This window comes from Liolophura sinensis, chromosome 4 (genome assembly GCF_032854445.1).
Source record: "Liolophura sinensis isolate JHLJ2023 chromosome 4, CUHK_Ljap_v2, whole genome shotgun sequence".
In the NCBI taxonomy this organism is placed as follows: Eukaryota; Metazoa; Mollusca; class Polyplacophora; order Chitonida; family Chitonidae; genus Liolophura; species Liolophura sinensis.
The window spans coordinates 19,029,008-19,053,704 of record NC_088298.1 but is presented as its reverse complement, the minus strand read 5'-3'; the positions used below and the strand labels follow the sequence as shown (position 1 = coordinate 19,053,704).

General features: G+C 39.2%; 1 protein-coding gene across 5 annotated transcripts in view; it reads right to left on the bottom strand.

Annotated features, from left to right (window-relative positions):
- The window catches only part of LOC135464711 (titin-like), a 110,321-nt gene that overhangs the window by 69,830 nt on the left and 15,794 nt on the right, over positions 1 to 24,697 (bottom strand). For 2 of the 5 annotated variants that reach the window (XM_064742215.1, XM_064742218.1), the window contains 26 exons: positions 24,575 to 24,679; positions 23,351 to 23,434; positions 22,234 to 22,326; positions 21,707 to 21,922; positions 18,986 to 19,227; positions 18,396 to 18,539; positions 17,456 to 17,540; positions 16,605 to 16,785; positions 15,845 to 16,148; positions 14,980 to 15,253; positions 14,382 to 14,469; positions 13,799 to 13,928; positions 12,864 to 13,000; positions 12,229 to 12,394; positions 11,752 to 11,898; positions 10,877 to 11,068; positions 10,025 to 10,218; positions 8,839 to 8,968; positions 7,173 to 7,359; positions 6,390 to 6,607; positions 5,680 to 5,854; positions 4,866 to 5,083; positions 2,667 to 4,655; positions 2,231 to 2,411; positions 1,150 to 1,367; positions 231 to 731 (listed from right to left, as the gene is read on the bottom strand). In XM_064742215.1, coding sequence (XP_064598285.1) covers positions 231 to 731; positions 1,150 to 1,367; positions 2,231 to 2,411; positions 2,667 to 4,655; positions 4,866 to 5,083; positions 5,680 to 5,854; positions 6,390 to 6,607; positions 7,173 to 7,359; positions 8,839 to 8,968; positions 10,025 to 10,218; positions 10,877 to 11,068; positions 11,752 to 11,898; positions 12,229 to 12,394; positions 12,864 to 13,000; positions 13,799 to 13,928; positions 14,382 to 14,469; positions 14,980 to 15,253; positions 15,845 to 16,148; positions 16,605 to 16,785; positions 17,456 to 17,540; positions 18,396 to 18,539; positions 18,986 to 19,227; positions 21,707 to 21,922; positions 22,234 to 22,326; positions 23,351 to 23,434; positions 24,575 to 24,679 — 6,599 coding nt within the window. The remainder of the gene's footprint in view (positions 1 to 230; positions 732 to 1,149; positions 1,368 to 2,230; positions 2,412 to 2,666; positions 4,656 to 4,865; positions 5,084 to 5,679; positions 5,855 to 6,389; positions 6,608 to 7,172; positions 7,360 to 8,838; positions 8,969 to 10,024; positions 10,219 to 10,876; positions 11,069 to 11,751; positions 11,899 to 12,228; positions 12,395 to 12,863; positions 13,001 to 13,798; positions 13,929 to 14,381; positions 14,470 to 14,979; positions 15,254 to 15,844; positions 16,149 to 16,604; positions 16,786 to 17,455; positions 17,541 to 18,395; positions 18,540 to 18,985; positions 19,228 to 21,706; positions 21,923 to 22,233; positions 22,327 to 23,350; positions 23,435 to 24,574; positions 24,680 to 24,697) is intronic. The other 3 variants (XM_064742219.1, XM_064742216.1, XM_064742220.1) reach the window with 3 other exon arrangements.

Below are 24,697 nucleotides of genomic sequence, written 5' to 3'. Positions count from 1 at the left end.
ATTTCAAGCAACAGATGTTGATAAGACAAAACAAGTTACGACTTCAGTTCATATATACAATCTTATCGCAATTCAATTTAGGATAAGTCTGTCAACGGAACATCTGTCAAGTATTCACTATTGTTACATCAAAAGTCACAATATAAACACAAATTTCATGTTTGAACTGATGTCGTATGCGGCTTTGAGGAATCTATCAGTAAAATTGCCTCACCAATTGGGTGACTTACATTGTACAGTGAGTCGGCAGGTAGTCATGGTTTCCCCTACAAAATTAGCGGCGTGACAAGTGTATTCTCCTTCATCCTCCGGGAATACCTCCACGATGATGAGATAGCTCTCGCCCTTCTCAGCATCGATGGTGATCTGGAAATCTGCTGAGTGCGTGACTTCCACACCATCATGAAACCAGGTGATGTTGGGGCTGGGGATACCGTGGTACATGACGTGGAAGGTCACACGTTCTCCATCCTTCACCGTCTGCGGGTAAAGAAGTGTGGTGAATTCTGGTGGCACAGCACCCTCTGTTGGCTGAGTAGGTTCTGGAGCTTGGGGAACTTTGGGTTCTGTGGCTTCCTCCGGGGAGGGAGGGGTGTCTTGCTGAACGGGCCCCTCTGGGGTGGTCTGCTCAGGCTTTGAAGGTTTTGCAGATTCCTCAGGCTGTGGCCTTGCATCTGACGATGTTTCAGGCTCACGGCTTTCTTCTATTTCAATCTCCATGCGTTCAATTGCTGTCAGACAAATTGATCACAAAAATATATTTCTAACACGTCAAGTCAACAATGTTTACATGTGAAATTCAAAACTGAAATGCCTTCACAATGTTGCGGAAACCCTCAATATTTACAAAGCTATCTTTTTATTTCTCCAGACATTTGAGAAAAAAGGAAAAGTGTCCCTCAAGAATGCAAATTTTACACAAGATATATGACATTATGCAAATCACATGAAAAGAAAAAATGGCAGTATTAAAAAGGCGACTGGAACTCTTTAAATTTACAAAATACACCAAAAGCACAACGGAATTTTAAACAAGAACTGATCGACAAATAATTGGCATGCTATCTTAATAGATGCCATTTAAACAGTTACTTTTCATTTAAAAACACACTTGCTATACAAATAACTGAAATCTGAGAGGCCACTCACGAGTGACAGTGAGTGTGGTTGTACAGGTGATTTGTCCCAGGGTGTTCTCTGCCTTGAAGGTGTACTCTGCTGTGTCTTCCACTTTGGCGTCAATGATCACGAGAACATATGTCTGTTTGTCATGTATCATCTCCACATGAGGTGTTGGCAAGAGTTCTACCTGGTTCTTGTGCCAAGAAAATGATGGTTCTGGCTGACCTTGAAGTTCTACCTCCAGTCTGAATAAAATAAAACATACAAAGATCAATAACAACCAATCACAACGTACATAAATATGTGAATACAATTTTAAGAATGGTTTCTCAATAGCATGCAAACACGGTTGAAATAGCCTTGAACACAAAACCCAAGGCAACCCAATCAATTTCTTCACACTAAAACCTTTCTCTTTAAAATGTCACATATTAATTTCACTGCAAAAATTTCCGACACTAATACCACATTTCTATAAAAAAAAAATCTGAACTTGAATATTTAATAAATCTTTACGCCGTACACACATACTCATACCATCCATCAAAACGAAGTTGGTTATTCGAGATCTATAATCTCTAGTGCTATTCCCAACATGACGTTTAACATGAACTACCAATGAACTAAGAAAGTATATGAAGTACAAAAATAGAACGGAATAAAAACTTTTGAATGATATTCTGAATGTCTTGAGAGTTGTTTTTTATGCTAAACTGAATTATTATTTTCCGGCTGATGTCAGATTTACAGGTACAGAAAACCAACTGTAACCAGTAACACATAAAGACACCTAGCAAAAAACCTGAGGCCACTCCTTCTGCTCATCAACAACCACCGAAATAGTGCACTACTTTGAAGACCCATGGTTGAAAAAGTTGCTATATCTTTAACTTGTCGATGGCGCGCAACTGACGGAAATGGTTAAAGTGAAATGGTTTGCAGTACAGCATTCAAATTGATCAAAGTACTGTAGTGTTCATAAAATCTGGAACTCCACAGTAAGACATTGACAATGCTTGCTGGCAATGGAACCAGACAAAAACAGAGAGACGTAGACAAATACTAACTGAAGTCAGGTTAACTAAAAAGGAATTCCTGAAGGACTCACCTAGCTGTTTCTCCTTCTTTAACCTCTAATGAGGGCAGAAGTTGTTTGATGAAGGTTGGGGACATTTCCACGCTAGACGTGTGCGACTCCGTCACAGAGACCTCTCCATCAACTTCCTCTTGAACCAAGGTCACCGTTTCTGTGGTTGTAGTTTCGGTTGTCTCAGTGGTCTCTTCTGTGTCTGTAAATCATGTAATCGTAATCATATGACTGGTTGAAGCCTGCACATTGGACTTCGAAAAGACAAAGATAAAATGAATGTGATTTGTTCCTGTTTAAAGAAAAACTTTTTTTACAGCATACTTTCCAAAATTCTAAAGACAGCAATATACATCTAAGATGGCCTTTAAACATGAAGCTAAATATTATTCAGAAAGCTAACCTTCTGTAACCAGAGATAAGTAACATGTTTTGTAATCAAATACCTTTTACATACCTTCAACAACAAGTGTTGCTGTAGTAACAGCTTCACCAAACGGATTCACTGCTTTACAGATAATGGTCCCTGCATCTTCTGGGAACACCTCGATGATCACCAGTTTACAAATGCCGGTTTCCGTCTCTGTGATGACTTCGAAGTCAGAACCCTCTGTGATTATCTCTTCATCATGCTGCCAGGTGATTTCTGGGAAAGGCGTCCCAATGACTCTACACGTCATGGTCACTCTTTCACCGTCTTTCACCCTCTGCGGCTGAAGCATTTCAACAAATTCTGGGGCTTCCTCTGGTGCAGCTTCGAGGGATTCCGTTGAACCCTCCATTGTGATTGTGAACTCGCTTTCAACGGTGGTGGTGTCTTCGACTTCTTGTTCTTCGGCAGTGACTTCCTCTTCCTCTGTTGTCAGCGTGATTGTTTCAGTAACAGTCTGTTCTCCGACTTCAGTAACTGGTGCCAACTGCAGCTCGATTTCTTGTGATTCCGGAGCTTCAATTGTTTCTGTCTCGATTTCTTCTTGACTTTGAAGAGCATCAATGACAAAGGTACCAGAAACTTCTTCCATCGGAGCAGATTCCTCTTGTGGGACTTGCTCTTCTTTCCCAATTTGGATAACAGTCTCAACAGTTTCCATTGGTTGAATTTCTCCTTCTATTTCAGTTTCAAAAGTCACAGTTTCACTGGTTACCTCCTCAGTTGTCTGGACAGTAACTTCTTCAACAGACTCAGTGACAGTTTCTTCTTGGGGTGCTTGAGCAGGACTCTCCTCTTTGGGTGGAATCTGAACAAGCATTTCCTCGACAAATTCTTGGGGAGCTTCTGTCTCCTGAGTTTCAGTCCTGATTTCGGCAGTTTCGACTGTGACCTCTTGAACGACTTCCTCAGGCTGGGCGGGCATCACTTCCATTTCTTCAGGGGCTTCAGCTGGGAGTTCGAATGTGGACTCAACCATCTCGCCAGTCTTCTGCTCGGGAATGCTCGGAGGAATCTGAACGACAAGTTCCTCTCTGACCTCGACAGCTTCTGGCTGCGGTTCTGGCTGGACTTCCATTTCTGTCGTTTCTGTAACAGTTCCCATCTCTGTGGTTTCTGCTTTCAGCTCCATGGCATCGACACCGATTTCGCTGGTCATTTTGGGAACGGGTTCTGTGCCAGTTTCCTTCGTCTCTGGAGCTTCTGGCTGCGTCTGTATCACAACCTCCACAGCAGTGCTGTCTGTGATGGCCACATCCTCACCAACTTCAAATTCCTGGATGACTGTGCGAGACGTCTCTGAAATCGATTCTCGCTCTGTGACAAAAGTTTCAACCTGAGTTACCTCTGAGATCTGTTCGGCTGTTGGTTTTTCTTCTGGGAACTTAACCACTATTTCACCTTTCTCTTTCCTCTCAGGAGTGATTTCTTTTTCCTCCACAACCTCTCCCTGGGGCTCAGTTGGGCCGATGTCAATGGGTTCTATTGGCATTTTCTCCAAAACCACTTCCTCAGGCTGTTCCACCTTCTCCCAGCCTTCCGGAACTGGTTCCTCTGTTTTTGGCTTTTCCTTGCGCTCAATAGATTCCTCAACTGCCATTTGTTCCTCGGACGCCTTGATCACAAATTCGGATTCAACGGCCGATGTCTCAACAGATTTTGTCGTTGTCATCTCCATGGTGACAGTTTCCTTGGATACGATAATATTGGCAGTTGTTGTTGCTTTTCCAGCTGGGTTGGTTGCCACACAAGAGTAAAGGCCCTGGTCTTCTGGGTACACTTCAGGGATACGCAAGCTAGCTTCGCCTGTCGTAGTGTCATAAGTAATCACAATTTCCTCTGATTGGTCGATGCAGACTTTGTTTTGGAACCAAGAGAGCTCAGGCATTGGCTGACCAATAACTTGGCAGGTCATTTTGACCTCTGACCCTGTCACGGCTTGTAACGGAGTTAAAGGTTTGACAAAACTCGGCGGTTGAAGTTCTTCATGTCTCTCAACTGTCTCCTCAATTGTCTCTGTAGAATAAAACATAAAATGCATAAGTTTACGTAGAAAAATCATTGCAACATGCGGCAATATTTCTGCAACACTGATTCAGTGCTCATTAGAAGAACTTAAAATGTTTCAAAATATTCATATATCCATGATGCACTAGACTGATACCATGAATGAAATTTAAAAAAAAAAGTATAAAATGAAATTTTAAACATCCTCCACCTATTTACCTGTGACACGAAGCGTAGTTGTTGTGACTGCCTCACCGACCTCTGTAATGACCTTGCAGGTGTATTCACCACTGTCAGAAGGTTGCACCTCTTGGATTTCCAGCTTGGTTTTACTTTCTTCCTGAGTGATATGGTAACGTGGGGATGGTTTGATTTCCACACCATTCACGTACCATGTGACAGTCGGTGGGGGGTAGGCATCTACTTCACATTCAAGTCTAAACAACAGAGTTAGAATCCACGATTGTAAATTGTTTATTATTTTCAAGGGGATTTGAGAATAAATAATATGCTATTTAACTTTTATGAAGTATATAATTTCACTACATAGTGTTTTAAATTTGATACAATGACAGCCAGGAGTGCCCAGGGTAAACCACTGATATTTGGCACGCAACTGCTGAAGTTCTTCGTATGTGACAAGTCACAATGATAAGAGGCAGGTGGGGCCTCTGTGGCTCAGTTGGTTAGCGCACTAGCGCAGCGTAATGACCCAGGAGTCTCTCACCAATGCGTTCGTTGTGAGTTTAAGTCCAGCTTATGCTGGCTTCCTCTCCAGCCGTAAGTGGGAAGGTCTGCCAGCAACCTGCGGATGGCCGTGGGTTTCCCCCGGGCTCTGCCCGGTTTCCACCCACCATAATGCTGGCCGTCGTCGTATAAGTGAAATATTCTTGAGTACGGCGAAAAACACCAATCAAATAAATAAATAAGTAAGAGGCAGGGAGTCACCTGCCAACAACAACACAGGAGAGCATTTTTATACAAACCCTAGTTACACATAGAACACAACGTGTACAATATATTCATTACTCACATGGCAGTTCCCCTCTCACGCACGACGATCTCTGGTTCCAGTGGACGCTTGATGATGGGTTGGATGTCCTGAGTGACAGTGTGGTACTCAGTCTCTGTACGCGTCACGGTCTTTGTCACTGTCACGTCCTGTGTCACATCAGGCTCGGGACGAAGCTCGAGAACTTTCTGTGGGCCTGTGATAACAAAAACGTCCGATACTAAGTACTTGTCCTATCTCTTAACTTCATACAATTTGAGCTTCCATTTTGGTGATGTAATTCTAAATTTTGACTAAATAATTAGTTGCACAGCCACTAAAATAATAGATGTGTCCTTCTCCATCAATAAAAAGTTTCAACCAGTGACAAACATGTAGGCATATGCTTTTAAATATTTTAAAATGATATTTAACATTTAAAATATTTCATCATCCAAAACAAAAATATGAGGTTAATTTGGAAATGTGATTGAAAAGTAAAACATTTATTTAATTTCCTCTCACTGTCTACAAAATGCTTTACTTATAAAAGGTGACGTCAGTCAAACCTAACAGCTTATTTTTCTGAATGAAACACAAACATACACATACAAATAACAGGTAATAACAGTAAAATCTCAGATGTCAGCGGGGGGGCATCAGCATCATACCTTCCCTTTAACACCATATATAACAGTAAACTTTCCTAGACACATTTGTAACAACAGCCACACAGGAACCTGTAATATCACCTTTAAGAAGAAGTGTCGTTTTGCAGGTAGCCTCTCCCAGTTCATTCTTCACGCGCAGAATGTACTCTCCCACGTCATGTTGCGTAACCTTGGTGATGATCATGGTAAAGGTATTTCCTTCTTGGACAATGCGTGTGTGTTCCGTGGGTTTGATTTCCCTACCTTTAGTGTACCAGGTGACAGTTGGTGGAGGAAGTGCCGATATTTCAGCTTCCAGCCTGCAACAACAACAACAACACGCTAGGTTAAGTTTCATTTGCACACAGGTAAGTCTTATCTTATGACATTATAGGCCCTGTACAGTCTGACTTAACATATTTCACTTTACATCAGAGAGAGCCTGTGAGATGCCTCCTGCAGTTAACTGCAGCTTTCAGTCAGGAGGATTGTCCAGTGCCCAGACAGGTGCATTGGTTTCACCTTGTCTGTGATTTTTTTTCCCATCTTACCCCACTTTCCTCCCTCACAACCCTAGTTTCCTTTCCTCGCAACTCTGGTTTCCTTCACTCACAACTCTGGTTTCCTTCACTCACAACCTGTTTTCCTCCACTCATAACCTTAGTTTTCTCCACACATAACCCTGGTTTCCTCCACCCATCACCCTGGTTTCCTCCACCCATCACCCTGGTTTCCTGCACTCAAAAGCCAATATTAATCTTCCACTCACGACAAATATATACATAGACATATTAGAGCAAGATAAGCTTCAATGAAAATGTTTCAGTACAAATCAAAGTCTTGCAGGTCTTGACAATGAAAGTAATGGTAAACTAATGAGCTCACCTGGCAGTTTCACCAGGTAAAACCTCAATGACAGGTGTGAGAGGCTTGACAAACTCGGGTGGGTGGGGCTGTACAGTCATACGATACAGCTCCTCTGATCTGGGCACGTTCAGAACAGCCTCTGTGGCGATCTGACGCTGCTGAAGTATGATTTGGGCCTCTGTGATTTTACGTGCCTCTTCTTCATCTGGAGGTAAGAAAAGATAGGAAAGTTTTAGAGAAGGCCATGATGGAGGTTGACAGATGTTCAGTCAGTCAGATGTTGCAATATCTCCTTGCATCTGGTTGCAGATGAGAGACAATTTAAAAGAACCATAAATTATATTTAAATCAAAAGAGAATACAGGTTTATTTCATGTATGATGTGATCAGATCTGATGCAATCGAAAAGGCCCATAAATCAAACTGACATCCACAGGTAAATATTGTCAAAAAGAAAAGCTTTTACCTGGTTTATGTACACCTGCATACATACTGGACAAATTATAATTTAGCTGTTCAAAGAATCATTTAAAAAGGCAACAAAACATAAAATTGATTTTATACTAAAGTTTTAGATAATCATACCTTCTGAAGACCATGCAGAATGAAGACACGAGGCCCTTGACTGGGGAGGGTCTCATGAGAGGCTCATGATGTGGGACATTTTCATGCTGAACCTCATGGTCACCATGCAGCTTGCTAAATCAAGAACCTTTAAACAACTACACACATGCCCAAAATCACAAAAATCTCCTGAACAAATCAAAGTAACAAGCATACTAGTTGTGACAAAACTGATAAAAAAAGTTAAACTAGAGCAGGTGCAGAATAAAAAAAAGACATTCAGATGATGTCAAAAGAAAACAGTATACCTTACAGTTTACCATCATTGCATCATAACTAGTTTTAATATAAACTAATGAGCCAGAGATAATACACTCTTGGATAAGGGGAGATAACTTTCTCGCAATATATGCAAAGGCAGATTTTTGGAATAGGGTTCTACTTCTATCACATGACACAACCCTCAGACCAGGCATTCATGCACACCAAACTCTGCAAGGCTTAAAACAAAACAAACACACATCAAGGCGTAACAATTTTTATTGGCATCATTTGTCAATATTCAAACAAAAGGAGGATTTTAAAAATGTTTTATCAGTCAGAACCCTGACACAGCTTTTCTCAAGTTTTCATTGCTTTTTGATCTGAATCCAAAAATTTGGAATAAGGCTGTTAGGCTTGGTTTCTCATTTTGCAGAACATAAAAATATCAACATCAAAATACGCTTCAAACAAATTTCTGCAAAAGAACATGCTGTTAAAATCAATCCTACAATGTAAAAAAACAGTCATGAACTGTTAAAAAATCTATTCTGCAACAAAAACGCAGCGCACAATCAAATCTACACATACAGTAAAAGCATTCCATTACAAAACAGATGCATTTTCTGACATGCATTAATACAACTGAATTTCACGTCAATGTTGAATTTTTTTTCTTTCTTTTTTTTGTTACAGAAGTCAATACAAAAATTATAAAAAAAAACAGAATTGCAGGTTTTGAAGCCTTTGATGATCATAATCCAACATATAACTATGACGACAGCCGAAAATTCAAAACAAAATGCAAAAAATGAGGATAACAGCATCCAATTAAAATGCCAAAGAAAAAAGCCCCTACCTTGAACGTAGAATTCTGCGGAACACTCGACAGTTCCTAGCGGGTTTCGGGCGCTACATGTGATTAAACCGCTGTCTTCTGGGAAGGCTTCTCGTACAGATAATGTTGTCGTGCTTCCTAGTCTGTCAATCTGTGAAGAAAAGTCAGAACATAATATAACATAAAGTTTTATGCGGTAACTTAATATATTCATCTGCTTCCTGGACAAGATAACAAGAGCTGGATTTGAACCTGTGTCACTGAACACAGACTACTTTCTCCAACAAACAGATAATGAATGACATCCATCATTTATTTACTTATCTGACTGGTGCTTTACGCTGTTCTCCAGAATATTTCACTTGTATGATGGAGGCCAGCATTATGGTGGGAGGAAACCGGACAGAGCCTAGGTGAAACCCACAGCCATCCACAGGATACTAACAAATCTTTCCACATCTGTCAGTTCCAACCTGACTTGATTATGTATATGTAGGTTAATGTGAAGAACTTAAAACTATGAAAGACAAGTAACCATTTTTGGTCAAATCAGGATATGCAATCAAGGGGAACAAGTCAAGAAGATTCTGGTCATTTCACAGTGCTCAAATAATAAATAAGGTCAATTTGAATAAATTCAGCCACAAAAACTTTAATAAAGTCCTATTATCCATCCGTACAAGTTCATAAACGGGTGTCAGAAAATGCTGCTGAGATAAAATAACCATTCCTTTTTTTTTTTTTATTATTTATTTATTTGTCTGATTGGGGTTTTATGTTGTACTCAAGAACACTTGTACTACAGTTTCCAGCATTATGGTAGAAGAAAATTGGGCAGAGCCCAGGGGGAACACATAACCATCCACAGGTTGCTGAAAGATCGTCCCACATACGGGAGGAGAGGATTAAGATAGTCTTGAACTCAAAGCGGTCGTATTGGTGGGAGGTTCCCCGGTCATTGAGCCGGGAACAATGATCAATGATCCCCTGAACAATGATCAATGATCCCCTGAACAATGATCAATGATCCCCTGAACAATGATCAATGATCCCCCTGAACAATGATCATAACATAAATCTTTATTTTAATCTTCTTCCTTTGTCTTGTTTTACCTGTTGCTTTGATCCCAACACATGTTTTCACTGTGTTGTGTAATTTGGCCAATTGGCCTGTTGAGATTGATGTCAACTAAACATGAAATCTTACCTTGAAGTCTCTGGAGTCTGTGATGATCTCTCCATTTTTCAGCCATGTTATTTCTGGGGCTGGCATACCAGTGAAAACAGCCTCGAAGCGTGCCGGGCTGCCCTCTACAACTAGCGTGTTGGAGATTGGCTTGACAAAAGATGGCGGCTGGGCAGGAACCTCTGCCTGGGCAGGTTCTGATTCGCTCTCAGTGCCTGTATGCATAAGCCAGTCAAAACAGTTATTTATCTATTTATCTGATTGGTCTTACAGTCATTACCTATACAACAGCTGGAAAAAAATCAAGCAGGGATAAATAAAATTCACATACACTGAGAGACATATGACGAACTTCCAAGCATAAAACTGCTACAGAGGCAATGACAGACTGATGCAATTACACAACCTCAACTGCCAAGAGCTAGATATATTTTGGGAAAACGATCAGGACATTTGCCTGGGGAGGTTGTACAAGTAAAATTAAGACACAATGGAACTGACATTTTACACAAAGCAGCAAAGGAAAGATTTAACATTCATTAGGCAAGCCTAGCTAACATAGCTGCCCTAGCTAATTTTGACTAGTCTTTGGAGCTCTTCGAAGTATTAATTTTGCGGTTGAATTTTTCCAGTGATCCAAAAAACATATTTCACAGCAATAATCATAAATTCTAATTATTTAAGAGGTAGGTTTGAAGAAAACAGCCAAATCAAATTCCTTCTTTTTAAATGAACAATGTGTTGCAGAAATTTATCTGCTGAAACAGTGATGAAATAGACAGCTGTCTCACCAGTACCAATCTGATAAACTTTCCATGGACATGCTACTTAATTTCTAAACCTTTCCAGAAAATCTTAAATTTAAACACTTACCGTGGACTTTGAGGTAGGCCTGACAGGAGACCTCTCCGGCCTGGTTCCGTGCGGTGCAGCGGTAAAGCCCAGTGTCTTCTGGGAAGGCTTCCTGGATCGTCAGAGTATGGTATCCGTCCAGGGTTGATTCCATACGGAAATACTTGGACGGTTTCACAACTTGGTTATTGACATACCAAAGCACCTGTGGGGCTGTACCAGAAAGAAAAACAGCTTTTGTAATCAATTCATCAGTCACACATTCTTTGTACTGCCTGATCTTAGTGATGATGACCCAAATAAGCATGACAATCCAATTTCAAATCCTTAAGTAAAGCAGTTGTTCAAATACAGCTTTGACATGATAAAGCAATACGTCACAAAAAGGGGAATTAAACTGTAAATAATAAGGCTACTTTACTTGTTTTCAACAGGGTTCTGGCCTGGTGGAAGAGACAAGAAACGAACAAATTTTACAACTGTACGTGAAGCGGTTCTTTAGATATACTGGCAATGCCAAAGAGTTCATTGACCAACATGGATGGATACCATAATAAGACCTGTAATAAGGTTGCATAGAAAGTGTTATTTGACCTGGGACTCATTCATGGACTATGAATTTGAACTTTGATATGGAATTCATGCCTGGAATATCCACTGTCTGTCTGGCATCATTGAAAACTGATGACCGCTTCTCTCTTGTGTGTTACTGGCTTTATTTCCTATTTGTATAATTTCCTTTATACCTTTGTCTTTGGGAGCTAGTGTTAAACGTTATTTTGGAAATGGATCTTGCGATTATCGACTTGGAACGCCCTTTACGGACTACGAATGGTATACGAATGTTGGACATAACGCTTATATTTAGACGAACCAACTCGATGTAAAAGGCTTACGTGGTGATCCCATGATGCGACATGTAAATCTGACTAGTTCCCCTTCCTCCACATCCCGACTCTGGGGCTGTTCAACGACAACAGGCTTCTCAATGACAGCGTCGATCTGTGGTGCTGCTCGTGTCTCCTCCGGGGGCTGCTGGGGAACTGTCAGAGGAAAAGGTTAAACGTTGAACTGGACAGGATAAGCTGTACATTAATCATACACAAGGTTTCTGCGAGGTCTGAAATTAATTCTATTTTTCAGCTGAAACCTTGTAACTGTATAACAGTTTAGAGGATAACATGAAGGATGAAAAACAACATTGTTGACGTTCAGATTAAAAAAAAAAATTCCACATACTCATTAGCTAAAAACTTTCTTTTTCTTCACAGACTCTTCATCCTATAATATCCTCTTTACAAACTCAATACATCTAATTTTTTTTTTTAACAACAATTTAATGCCATGGTAACAAGGAAGTCACATGATCTTACTTTCCACAAAGAGTCTTGCCGTGCATGTCGTCTTGCCAACAGTGTTAATAGAGACACAGGCATACTGGCCGACATCTTCACGCTGAACTTCATAGATCAGGAGAGTGTAGCGATCGTTCTCCTCAATGAACTTCCAGCGGCTGCTCTCAGTTATCCGTTTACCATCCTAAAATGTCAAATGTTTTCTTTCATTCATTCACAACACGCATCCCATCTGTTATTTTACTACTGCATACCTCGGGCAAAGATTTGCTCTCCAATCTCCTTCATTAAAATGCATGAAAACCAAGTTACTAACAATGTAAAAGTACATATAAGTGTATATGTATTTTATATTTTAATTTTTTGCATTATTCAAAATTATTCATTCCCAATTAACTAGTACATGTAGCTTTTAACAGTCATCATGCTTTTTATAGTAATATTTCTAAAGTAATCAATACACTGGCAAGGTTAACATTCTTAAGTTTTATCTGTACATTTATACCTTTCTCAAGTGCATTAAATCTACACTTTAGTATGTTTAAAAAAAATTCATGAAGCTTGAAACAGTAACTGATAGTGAAAGTTGAAATAACAAGATATTTCAACAATGTGACTTAAAGTATTTGACTTTAAGGGGGGATAACTCTTACCTTGGTCCAGTAGACCTCAGGCTTTGGTTTACCAGATACCTGGCAGTCAAACGTGGCAGGTTCTCCCAGTACAACCTTGGTGTCACGCGTGAGACGACGGAACTCAGGCGGTGTGTCTCGCTCAGTTATGTCTTCTTCTGCAAATGTAATAAAGCAAGAAACTGTAATAAAGAAAGAAATTGTAGTAAATTTCAAGTTGAGACAGAGAAGCGTTTGTATCTTTATTTTGCTTCAAACTGATGGTGGTTTGATATCAATAAATTCTAAAACATTAATCATTAATTTATTTTCTTATTGGATTGCTGGTAAACGCCGTATTGAAAAATTTTCACTCAGATTGATGGTAGTCAGGTTTTTACATGTTTTAGTTGGAGGAAACCAAGTGGGCAGGAGATTAAACCAATTGCCCTTCAGTAAGTACCTGACAAACCGCCTCACTTACGGCTGTCACTAAACTATCTTGCTAATGTCCGCACATCTGGGCCCAGCTTCACAATCGGGCATGCAACATTTTTTTATCGTATTTTTGTCGTGCAATTTTTTGGTACGTCGCCATTACCATACCATTTTTTCTATACGTGCGATAATCATTTTCCTATATGTGCGATTATCATACATGTTTGACATGTACGATAACGTGAAATTCTTGGTTGTTGCCTATCTTATTTGAATATCTATAGATGGTAATTAAAACTTTGTTGATTTAGCTGGTAAGAACATAATTTTAATTTCTACCACTTTGAAAGGATACAATATTGTCTCTGATTGGCTGCTATGAGAGACAGGCAAGTTTAGTGATGTATGTTTATTCAAGCATGACCAAAGCTGCAGACTTTAACTCAGGAAATCTGATCTGCACTGTCAGCCAATCAACATCGAGTTTGTATCCTTCTAACCTCCACCTGTGAGTTATATCTCCATTCCGACAATCTTACCAACAACAGTGAGCTTGGCCTTGCACTGAGTCTGGCCATTCTTGTTGTACGCCTTCACGGTCACCATCCCAGTGTCTTCTGGGAAGACTTCAGGGATGTGCATGGTGCTTGTTGTCTGGGTGGTTGTTATCTGCAAGAGAAAAACAATTGTAACATTTTGTAAATTTTCTACTTCAATGATATCAGTAGTTCAAAAAATTATTCTTTTCGATTAAAAATGGGTTGAATTTAATAAAATCGTCTGAAGCCAACCTTAGAGAAGGTTCAAAATATTGAGGATGCACATGTATAAAATTGCAGTGGTTGAAGGATTTCCATTCTGGGTCACACTGGGATTTGAACTCGCATCTCTACATCCAAAATCCAGCAAATCTACTAACTGAGCCAAGAATCTTTGGCAGATTGCATATAAATACATGATCTATTATTTATCACTAATTTCTCCTTGTGTTATGTCCAATAAGACAATTTTGTGCCAACAATAATGAATGGATCTAGATTCATGGATGTTGATGGATTCATGGATCGGCAAGTTGGAATGCGTCTAACTGTTGTGGTAAGCCCACCTGGAATTCTGGCTTACCTGGAAGTCTGGGCTGGGCTGAATCTCAAAACTATCACGGTACCACGTAATGATAGGTGATGGGTACCCTGAGAATTCTACCTTTAACCTAGGAGAGGTAAACACAAAAGCAGTCTAGATGAAAAACATACATACGTTTAGAATAACAAAGGACAATTCTTAAGACATCAGTCTGTTGTCATATTTTTAAAATCAACTACTTGCACTTTTGTAAGAAAAACAAAGATATACCCTTTTAATACTGTTACTATGCAAGAATTTATAATGAAATAATGGTCTACAGATTATAGCAGAATAAGGTTTAATTCCGTGAAAAGTAAGAAAACATTTTTTTTATGGAGAACAATGTTTTAGCAAAAAATAGCAATAAAGGGAAAGAGGGAAACACATACAATTCACTCAGAAATTTTACCAAAATTCATAACGTCTTTTAAACTTCATTCTTAAGAAATACCAGATGCCACAATGACTAAATTTTGTCATTAAAATTTCTTCTTTAATATATCCTTGTAATTATGTCCAAAACCACCATTACGAAACATTAAAGCTTTCTGTGTAAAATTGTCCAAGGACAGCACCCTTTAAAAAAAAAACTTACGTCACAGGTTTGCCTTCCACAACTCTCATTGGTCTGAGTGGTTTGGTGAAGACTGGAGGTTCACGCCTCTCAGGCTGTGGCATCTCACCGATACGATAACGCTCATCAGACGTGATATCCACACGCTGAGCATGCTCAATGGTTGTGGTTGTCTCTGATCTAGTGGTGGGTGTGACCCGCAGCTCAAAGGCCGGTAGTGGGTGCTTGAGATGGGTGTGAACCGTGTGGTAGACTCTCTCCACGTGTTCCCGTTCTTCATCGTGGACCACAGGTCCTGAGCCAAAAGAGAACAGGATAATTACACTTGTATCCTGCCAGGAGTAATTTACATAATTATCACTTTTTTTGCCTTATGGTTAAAGTTTGATTTAGAAACCTGGTTACAAGAGCATGTCTTTGTAACTGGGCCAGTCTCGAAAACACTGATACTAAACACTGACACTGCAGCCACTCAGTCAATGGATACATCATGGATATCACACCCACCAAATTAATCACTATCGTCTCTCCCTTACCAGTAACCACGGAAATCCCCAGACTTCACATCTTTGGCATGCCAGAGCCTGGGATTGAACCCATGTAACTCTGACTGGTAAGTTGGAAATTCTACATATCTGGACAGGACGTTCGTTTCTATTCAACAAAACAAGTTCTCTTTTTACCTTAAAAATGTACTTTTGCAAATTCCAAATCGACTAATGTACTGGTCGATGGCTGCTGATTGGTTCATCACTGTCCAATTTCAAACTTAAGTTTGAGCAAAGACATGAAATGTAAATTTGTTTCATGTATCTTTGAAAACAGAGTGTGAGACAGCTTCTGTCTTCTTACACTGGGACAAGATAACAAACTGAGCCTAATTTACCTTTCTCCAGGTGTTTCAGTTCGAGGTATGTGGGTTTAGGTTTATGAAGAGCCGTGTCAAGTTCAACGGACCGAAGCTCCAGTTTCTTTCGTCTCTCGAGTTCGATGACAAGCTCTCCTTTAGGGGCTTGCTTCAATCGGGCACGCCAGTCTTCCCTCGGTAATACGGTAAGCGATGTGCTGTGCTCCGCCTCACCGAATGGATTCCTAGCAACGACCCTGATTTGACCTTGGTCATATTCTCGGCATCTAGGGATCTCCAGGTAGTGGATCATGCCATCATAAGACAGCTTGAATCTTGACCCCTGCAATAAAAACAAGCACTCCAATCAGGTTTATACATACATCTCAATGGAATTTATTTGCATCTGGGGATCTTCTACCCATCTTGTAACAATTAACTTGAAATATATTTAAATTTCAGCAAAAAAAAAAATTCTTTTATTTTTTGTGAAAATGTGGTAAAGAATAAATCTTTCTAAAAAATAACCTTTTCTGAATTCAGATCCTTTATCTACTAGGATCCAAGGAAATCAAATACTTAAAATGTTACACTTGTATTTACAATGAGCACTACGACTACATGGGACACACAGTGACGGCATGAGTGTGGTGAAGACGATTAGGAAGATGTGATGAATTTCTGAAAAGGAAAGAAAGTTTAGACGTTTCTCACAACAGAGAAAGTACAATTCTGCTTGAAACTACTGACCCATAACAAAACTTTGACTTCACATTCTGGATGAATGACTTCAACTCACCGTGACGATGAGACTGCCATTGACCCACCAGGTCACTCGAGGACGGGGATGACCTCCGACCTTGACCATGAACTTGGCGGGTTCTCCCTCGCCGGTCTCGACCGGTTCTAGCTGAAGGTCAATAGTGGGCGGGCACTGGATCTGAGGCTCTTCAATCACACGCTGCTCCATGGTGATTTGGCTGGAAAAATCCGAGTGACAGCAAGTGAGTGAGTGAGTGAATGACTTTTTTTATTATCGTTCCGAAATTATCATTTCTGAATCTCTACTTGCCGTATTTCTCTTTAAGCATTTTGCTTGATTTTTTTTTTTCATTCATCCACCTTAAACTACCACTGAAGAGATTTTCTGAGAAGTTTGATTAATTTTTTTATTAACTGATATCAAAAGAATCATTTCATGGTCTCTATGTGCTGCTGAAAGTTCATTTTTACAAGCTAAGCTTCAGGTGAAGTCACAAAAAAAGAATGTGTTTCCCAAGAAAATCAATGGTTAATACCACAAAAGACTGAAGTGGAAATTTTGAATTTAGGCCAGGAATTCTTTGTTCAGTGTATAGGTGAATTTTGTAACAAAATAATCAATGCCTATGACTAGTTTTTGTGTTCACAATTTTAAATCTGGATATTAAAACAAGTGTTCAAAAATGCCCTGTCAAAGTAACAGTTATCCCTGGTTTTTCTACTTATGTTTACTTTAATTCTACAATTTATCTGTCAATAAATAAATAATGGCTTTAGTGGAAAAAGTTCCATGGTTCTCTTTTTCATTCTTATTTATCATAATTATAAACCTACTGTCTGTAAGGTTTCATGAGTTTTTACACTTAGAAATGAAGATGAGATGAGTACCTCTTGTATGCCTCAAGCTGTTGAAGTTTCTGAACATGTTCTATTCCGTCTGGTAACTGGGTCTCTGTGATGACTCCAATCTTACCTGTAAACAACAATTTAATCTCCAGATGAGACGATACCTTCTGATTACTGCTAATTTTAACAATTACTTGATATGGATAATTCCAATGTTGTAAAGCATGAAACAGATATTAACACCAACAACTTTGGCAACTGAGAGCAAAATCATTTTTCTAGACTTTCACTCAATTATTTCTTGGCTAAGTAATATTCCTGCCGAGTGAAGACAAACATGCAGAAGCCAACAGAAACAGACGAAATTGCGCCTAATTTCCTCACATTCACATACATGACCTAGTTCCTATCTTTCTTAAAGTAAAGGAAAGCTAACTTCACACATTACACAGAAAACTGAAAATTATGACTAAAAATACTTTCGTTTATTGTTTAAGATTGATATTCAAATATGTGAATAGTAAGGTGGGCTTTATGAGCCATGCTGACGGTATCCAGAAACTCTGACGTCCCTTCACCTTTTTTCCTGATGATCACCAGAAGAAAGGAATGTTTGAGAATCTTTTCACAGTAATCTTTTACTTGTGGGTAAAAAGAGTTATTCTAACATTCCGTGTTGTGATTTAGAGTTGGAAATACTTCCTGTGACGTCAGAGTTCCTAACCTCTGATAACATGCTCCATAAAGCACACCATAGAATTCAAATGTTTGAATGCCTTTAACTCTTCACAAAAAGTTATAAAAAATAAACGAAAGTATATTTATGCAGAGTTTCAAGTGATCTATTTTGTGATGCCTACTTTGATGTTTAGAGGTCTTTTCCTTTAAATCTAGTGATTTCTTATCGCTACTCACATTTGCCTTACATCTTAAATCTAACAAGAAATAGCAAACAACACAAACAAGGCTTTTTCCTACACACCCTTGCACTGAATGGAAGCTCGCGTGATGTCTTCTCCCACTTGATTGGTTGCCCTGCAGAGATATTCACCAGAATCCTCTGCGTATGTGTACAGGATATCCATGGTAACAAAGCCAAAGTCGTACATTGGCTTGAAACGATGGCCTGAAAGTGGAATCAAAGTGTACAGTGACTGGCACATTTATAATGCTGCCTCACTGGAACGTCATTCTTGAGACATCAGACATGATACTTCACCCAGCCACAACATACAGACACTGGCTGGAACAGTAAAATGTACTTCGGTTATCCTCTAATAACACTATTTTGTAACTTGTCTGTTCACATATACATGACACTAAATTAATACTTTGATTTGAAAAGTTAAGTATTGCTATCCAGTTTTACAGAAGATTAAATCGCTGAGCTGCCAGCCATGCAATGCAGAGACAGAATCGAATGGAAATCAATTAAATTTGCCATTTCCCATAAATGAGAAAAATCGCCAAAGATTTTTCACCATAAACAGGACTGAAATTAGCCCCATTTCTCATAAATGAGACTTAAACCAAGAATTTGGAACATTACCCGCAATGTTCTCAGACACTTACCATGAACCATGGGCTCTCCGTTTCGGAACCACTCGATCTTCATGGTGGGATCGCCAATCGGGACCAGACGGCACTCGAAGTGGGCCGAGTCATTCTCATTCAGATCTGGCAAGTCACGGATCTGTGTCTTGAACTTTGGAGGTCGTGGGTTGTGTTTGTCAAAGAGGTCTTCCGGCTCAGGGGCGACACCTTCACGCTGGATGTATGCCTGAAGGGCCCGCTCTCTGTCCTCATCTTCTAAGCTGCGTTTAGCAAAAACAGGAAATAACAGTAAATAAAAATGATACACGTATATGTAAGGCCTTTAACTGGCCGACAGCAATGATGATTGGACACAACCTGAATGTTACTGAATATCACTGCATTTTGATTTATTTCATGTCCTAACATACATACTGTATGTAAGAGTTTCTCTACTCACCACGAAGAACTACATGTACAAAGAGTCAAAACTGTCAAGAGAGGCATATTTAACACCAACTAGAGACTAAACAAATTCAAGAGACAAAAGAGCTTCCAGAATCAAATGTTTAGAGCATTAAATACAATGTTACCAATACTGATACGACTACTTTCACTTTTTTTACATCAAGGTTTGAACTGAAAACCATAAAATATGACAAGAACATTAACAACATTTTGAACATTTCAAAACTTGAAATCCCATAAAACAAGACTTAGCACTACTAACCAGAACATTCAGAATGCCAGAAAAGGATACCTCAGACATCAAAACACTCAAAGAATGCCTTAAATCTTATCATCAGCGTTAACACTACTAAACACAAAATTTTAGTATGCTAGAATCTCCAACCACCACCCACTCAGACGTCACACTTATTCCCATCACCAGTGTTAGCACTACCTGACGCAACACTTTAGTGTGCCAGAATCCCCAACCACCACCCACTCAGACGTCACACTTATTCCCATCACCAGTGTTAGCACTACCTGACGCAACACTTTAGTGTGCCAGAACCTCCAACCACCACCCACTCAGACGTCACACTTATTCCCATCACCAGTGTTAGCACTACCTAACGCAACACTTTAGTGTGCCAGAATCCCCAACCACCACCCACTCAGACGTCACACTTATTCCCATCACCAGTGTTAGCACTACCTGACGCAACACTTTAGTGTGCCAGAACCTCCAACCACCACCCATTCAGACGTCACACTTATTCCCATCACCAGTGTTAGCACTATCTAACGCAACACTTTAGTGTGCCAGAACCTCCAACCACCACCCACTCAGACGTCACACTTATTCCCATCACCAGTGTTAGCACTACCTAACGCAACACTTTAGTGTGCCAGAACCTCCAACCACCACCCACTCAGACATCTCACTTATTCCCATCACCAGTGTGTTAGTACTACCTAATGCAACACTTTAGAACAGATGGTGATTGGCTGACATACAATGATGAGATCATGAGCTCAGTCTTGCCAATCAAAATCAGTTCTGTCCCACAGAGTGAAACGTAAAAAGATGATAACTTATATACTGAGCCTATTTTTCACATAAAAAGGCAACAATAGATGAATGTCATCTTTGTTTTTTTTACTGTGAAGAACTACTAATAAGTTTAAGGTGTATACAGGAGTTGTCAGATGGTTTTATTAGAGCAAGAAGTGCAAGTGAACATCAAGACCATCTAAACCTTTTGGCTGAGGCTAAACAATACTAGAATTAACCAGTTAGCTGTGCAAACTTGTGTTTGTAGAAGAATATAGTTGTGTGATAAAACCAGTTAGAGCCAGACACCACCACCACCACCAAAAAACCAGATTAAACTGGAATAAACCAGACCTGGGAACTCTAAGCTGAATAACACCTGATGAAATCTCTGATGGTTTGGGTTCCTTGGGTCTGAAAACAGGATTGTAATGTACAAAAACATCTGAGTAATGGCTGAATCAGATTAAACCTGTTTAGATGGCTTCGTTTTATCCTGTACATGTAACTGCAATAAAACACTTCAAAATATTCTGATGTTATCTTAGCTAGTTTCATCTAAAAAGGAAATTCAAAAATGAGCAAAACTCGGTACTGTTTCCGCTAATCACTAATAAGCCTGGTACCTGGAATTGAATGGATTATTTAATAATGAAATACAAAATTCAGGTTGAAAACAGTCAGCTGAAAATGGTGCCAAACAGAAAACAGTGAGGACGAAAAACTGGAGAGCAAGACCATTAGGAGAGAGGAATATCTGTTGCATGCATAAATGATGAGGAGGTGAGCAATCAAAACTAGACAGTTAATCAAAATAACATTTGAAAAGGAAAACAAGAATAAAACACCAAAAATATACAATATCAAATGAAATAAAAATTAGAAATAACATGAATTCCCAACAGGACTTCACAAAAAGTAAAAGTTGAACATAAAACTGGAGGCTAAAACACATAAAATGCATGTTAGAAAGTGCAGGTCAAATAAACCTTCATAGACGGGAAGGAAAATTTGCATCGGTATGGTATAGATTTTCTGGCCGTCACAAAAAATGGGGTAAATGCAGAAGCAATATTTGTAAAGTCAGAATATGAATATAAATGATCATGGAAGCTATGTTTAAAACATTAGCAGGGGGCATCATTTGGGAGATGAACATTGTCAGCCAAAGCCTCAAACTTGCCAAATTAATATTAGGCACACATCAGGGGAGTCAAACACAATGAGAAGGGCTGATGGCAACACAAACGTAAGCGAACCTTTTGTCCTGCTCCTTGACGACTTGTGCCACGTAGCTTGTTTCGGGCGTCCATGGTTTTTCTGCCTTACGTTTGGGTTTAGGTGAGACAGGAGGTGGGACAGGGGCCTTGGCCACCTGTGGGGGTGGCTGTTCGGGGGCGACCTGCCGCATGGGCTTAGGTTTAGGTGGTGGGGGCACAGGCGCCTTTTTAGGCGTGGCCGCAGATGGTATAATGCTAAAATGTCAAAGACATGACCAAATTCATACGAAGGAATAGAATCCTATCAGTGCATATGCATGCCATAAGAAACGAATCTAAAAAATTAATTAATGCTAATATCGAAAGAAATAGTTGAACACGTAAGTGTATAATGGGCAGTCATAAACAGATATTGACAACACAGGTATAAAAAAAATCAGAAAGGAAAGACAGTCGCTTATCCTCAAAACCGCAGAGGTATCAACACATATGTGCAAAAAGACAACTCTAAAGGAAAAGTAAAAATAAATGTAGGTTTTGTCACATGACTTGTAGAAGCCACGCACCTTGGCTCCGGGGGTGGAGGGGGCGGGACATAGAACTCCGCCTTCTTTGGCTCCCACTTAGGTGCGGGAGCAGGGGCCGGGGCAGGCACAGGCCTGAAAACAATCACACGCTGAAGTATAGAGATTGTCTAGAAGACTATCTGTAATGGTGAGCTTATCCAAAACCCCAAGGCTATGCCTATATCAGCATCTCTATGATCTTGCCATCAACAAATAATTCAAGATACACCTTCCTAACTGTATAGAAAATCCTAACCCATAAAATCAACCAGGATCCATTTTTTTTTACCAAAAATAATAATAAACACATAAAAGAAGTATAAAAAAAAGTCAGACAGCAAATTTTTTTGACTTGGAATCGGTGCAAAGAAGAATAAGGAATCAGTGAAGAATCAGAGTATAGGGGAAAAATATACAGTATAGAAAAGTGTCTGATCTACAAAGTACAAAGACAGCTGAAGTTCTACACACAGAGACTCATAATGTGACAACAGGCAGTTAAGACGTGCCCACAAGATGTACATTTCGTTTATGTCTTGCCTCCAGGCTATTCTCATTGGCACCCCACTTTACGTTGCTCTATTACACAAGAATGGGTTCAATGATACAGTTGATTCAATTTAGATATTTAGAATCCTGCTCAAATACATAATTTGGTACAAACAATTTTTTTTATCTATTTATTTGATTGGTGTTTTAGGCCATACTGAAGAAAAAGAGCGACTTAAATGATGGTGGACACATTATGGTGCGTGTAAAGCATAATTTGTGTTTTGGTTCTGTTGTTTTGGCTCTGATAACACCAGGCCTGCCTGCCTTATCTGTCAGAGCCACTTCTATTGTGTAAGTGGGCAAGCATAGTGTAAGTGTCTGCCAGCAACCTGCTGATGGTCATGGGTTTCCCCCTAGCTTATGCCCGGTTTCCTCCCACAATAATGCTGGCCGCAGTCGTATCAGTGAAATATTCTTGAGTGCAGCGTAAAACACCAATCACATAAATAAATCAATATTTTTATTGCTCCGCCTAATAGACTGATAAATAGTATATTCCAGACCTATGTTCTCATTGTACACTCACAGTAGCTTGATCAGCATGTAACTAACAATTTCAACTTACTTGAACTCTTTTGGTTTGATGGTAAATGACACAGGTTCAAATGGAGGCACAGGCTGAGGTTCAAATGGAATCTTAATCTCAGATCTGACAGGAAAAAAAAAAAACAACAAATATCTGAATTACAACAAACAGATTAACTGACTCACGAGGTAACAGAATCACCAATGTTTTTAGAGAGAGTTGGACAAAAAACCAATAACATATTTCAACATTTGCATTTGTGTAATTTACACATATTACTAGTCTTGGTAATATGCAGATATAAAGCACTGGCAATTGTAAACAAAATATAAAACAAAAAAAAACAAAACAATGATATGGTCTTTTCCACAAGCAAAGTTTATTAAACAAAATGCACGTGTAATCTTAAACCTAGCTATAACACACATGCTAACAATGAACAAAAAGTAACATTAGTTCAGTCCAAGATCACAAATCAACACAGCATTAAATGATATTTCAGTCATATGATGATGAAAAATAAATGAGAGAAATAAACTATCATAAAACAATATTACAAGTGTAAATGGACACCCACAACACCACAATCACAGAAATGCACCGTAGGCAAAATAACAAAAGAGCAGAATTAAAATAAAAACAAAACAAAAAATGCATTATTTTCCCATTAATTGGAATACTGATTCACAGTGACCCAGTTAATTATCTTAAGTGATCTTAATTTTTTTAACTAACCACTGAAAATCAAAACATACACATGGATGGAATCCTCTGCTTTCTTATCTTCACAAAACATGAACCCCTAGCACTAGGACCATGAAGCCATCTTAGATTTCAGTCAAAATTTTAAATCATTTTAAAATTGTTATTTCCAATGTAACAAAGTCAAAATATTGCTTCACAACGTCAATTTTGGGCACAGCAAATTTCAGTTAAAATGAAATGGAGAGGAACATACCAAATTTGCTGATTGAGAGCCAGACTTAGGTCTGCAATCGCTTTGTGATCCCAGAACTAGATGCCCAATAACAACTTTATTTTAAAAAAAAAAAAGGCACAACTTTCAAATCAGGTTGTCATGCCAACCAACATCCAAAAATGTCGAGGAATAAAAAAAAACAAAAAAAAAACAATACAACACAAAACATGCTACAGAAGTATAAATTCTGAATAACAATGTCAACTATCATAAAGAAAAAAATATGGATATAAATAAAAGAAACCATGCCAAAAGTTTCACGTTTGGTTGCCATGCCAACCAACCTTTGCATGGGTGCCTCATCAGGATGTATGAGCCTCAGAAGTCCTTTCTCCTTCTCTGTCACATAGGAGATCTGCTGGACTGGTCCTTCTTCCTGTATCTCGTAGCTACATGATAGATGTGAC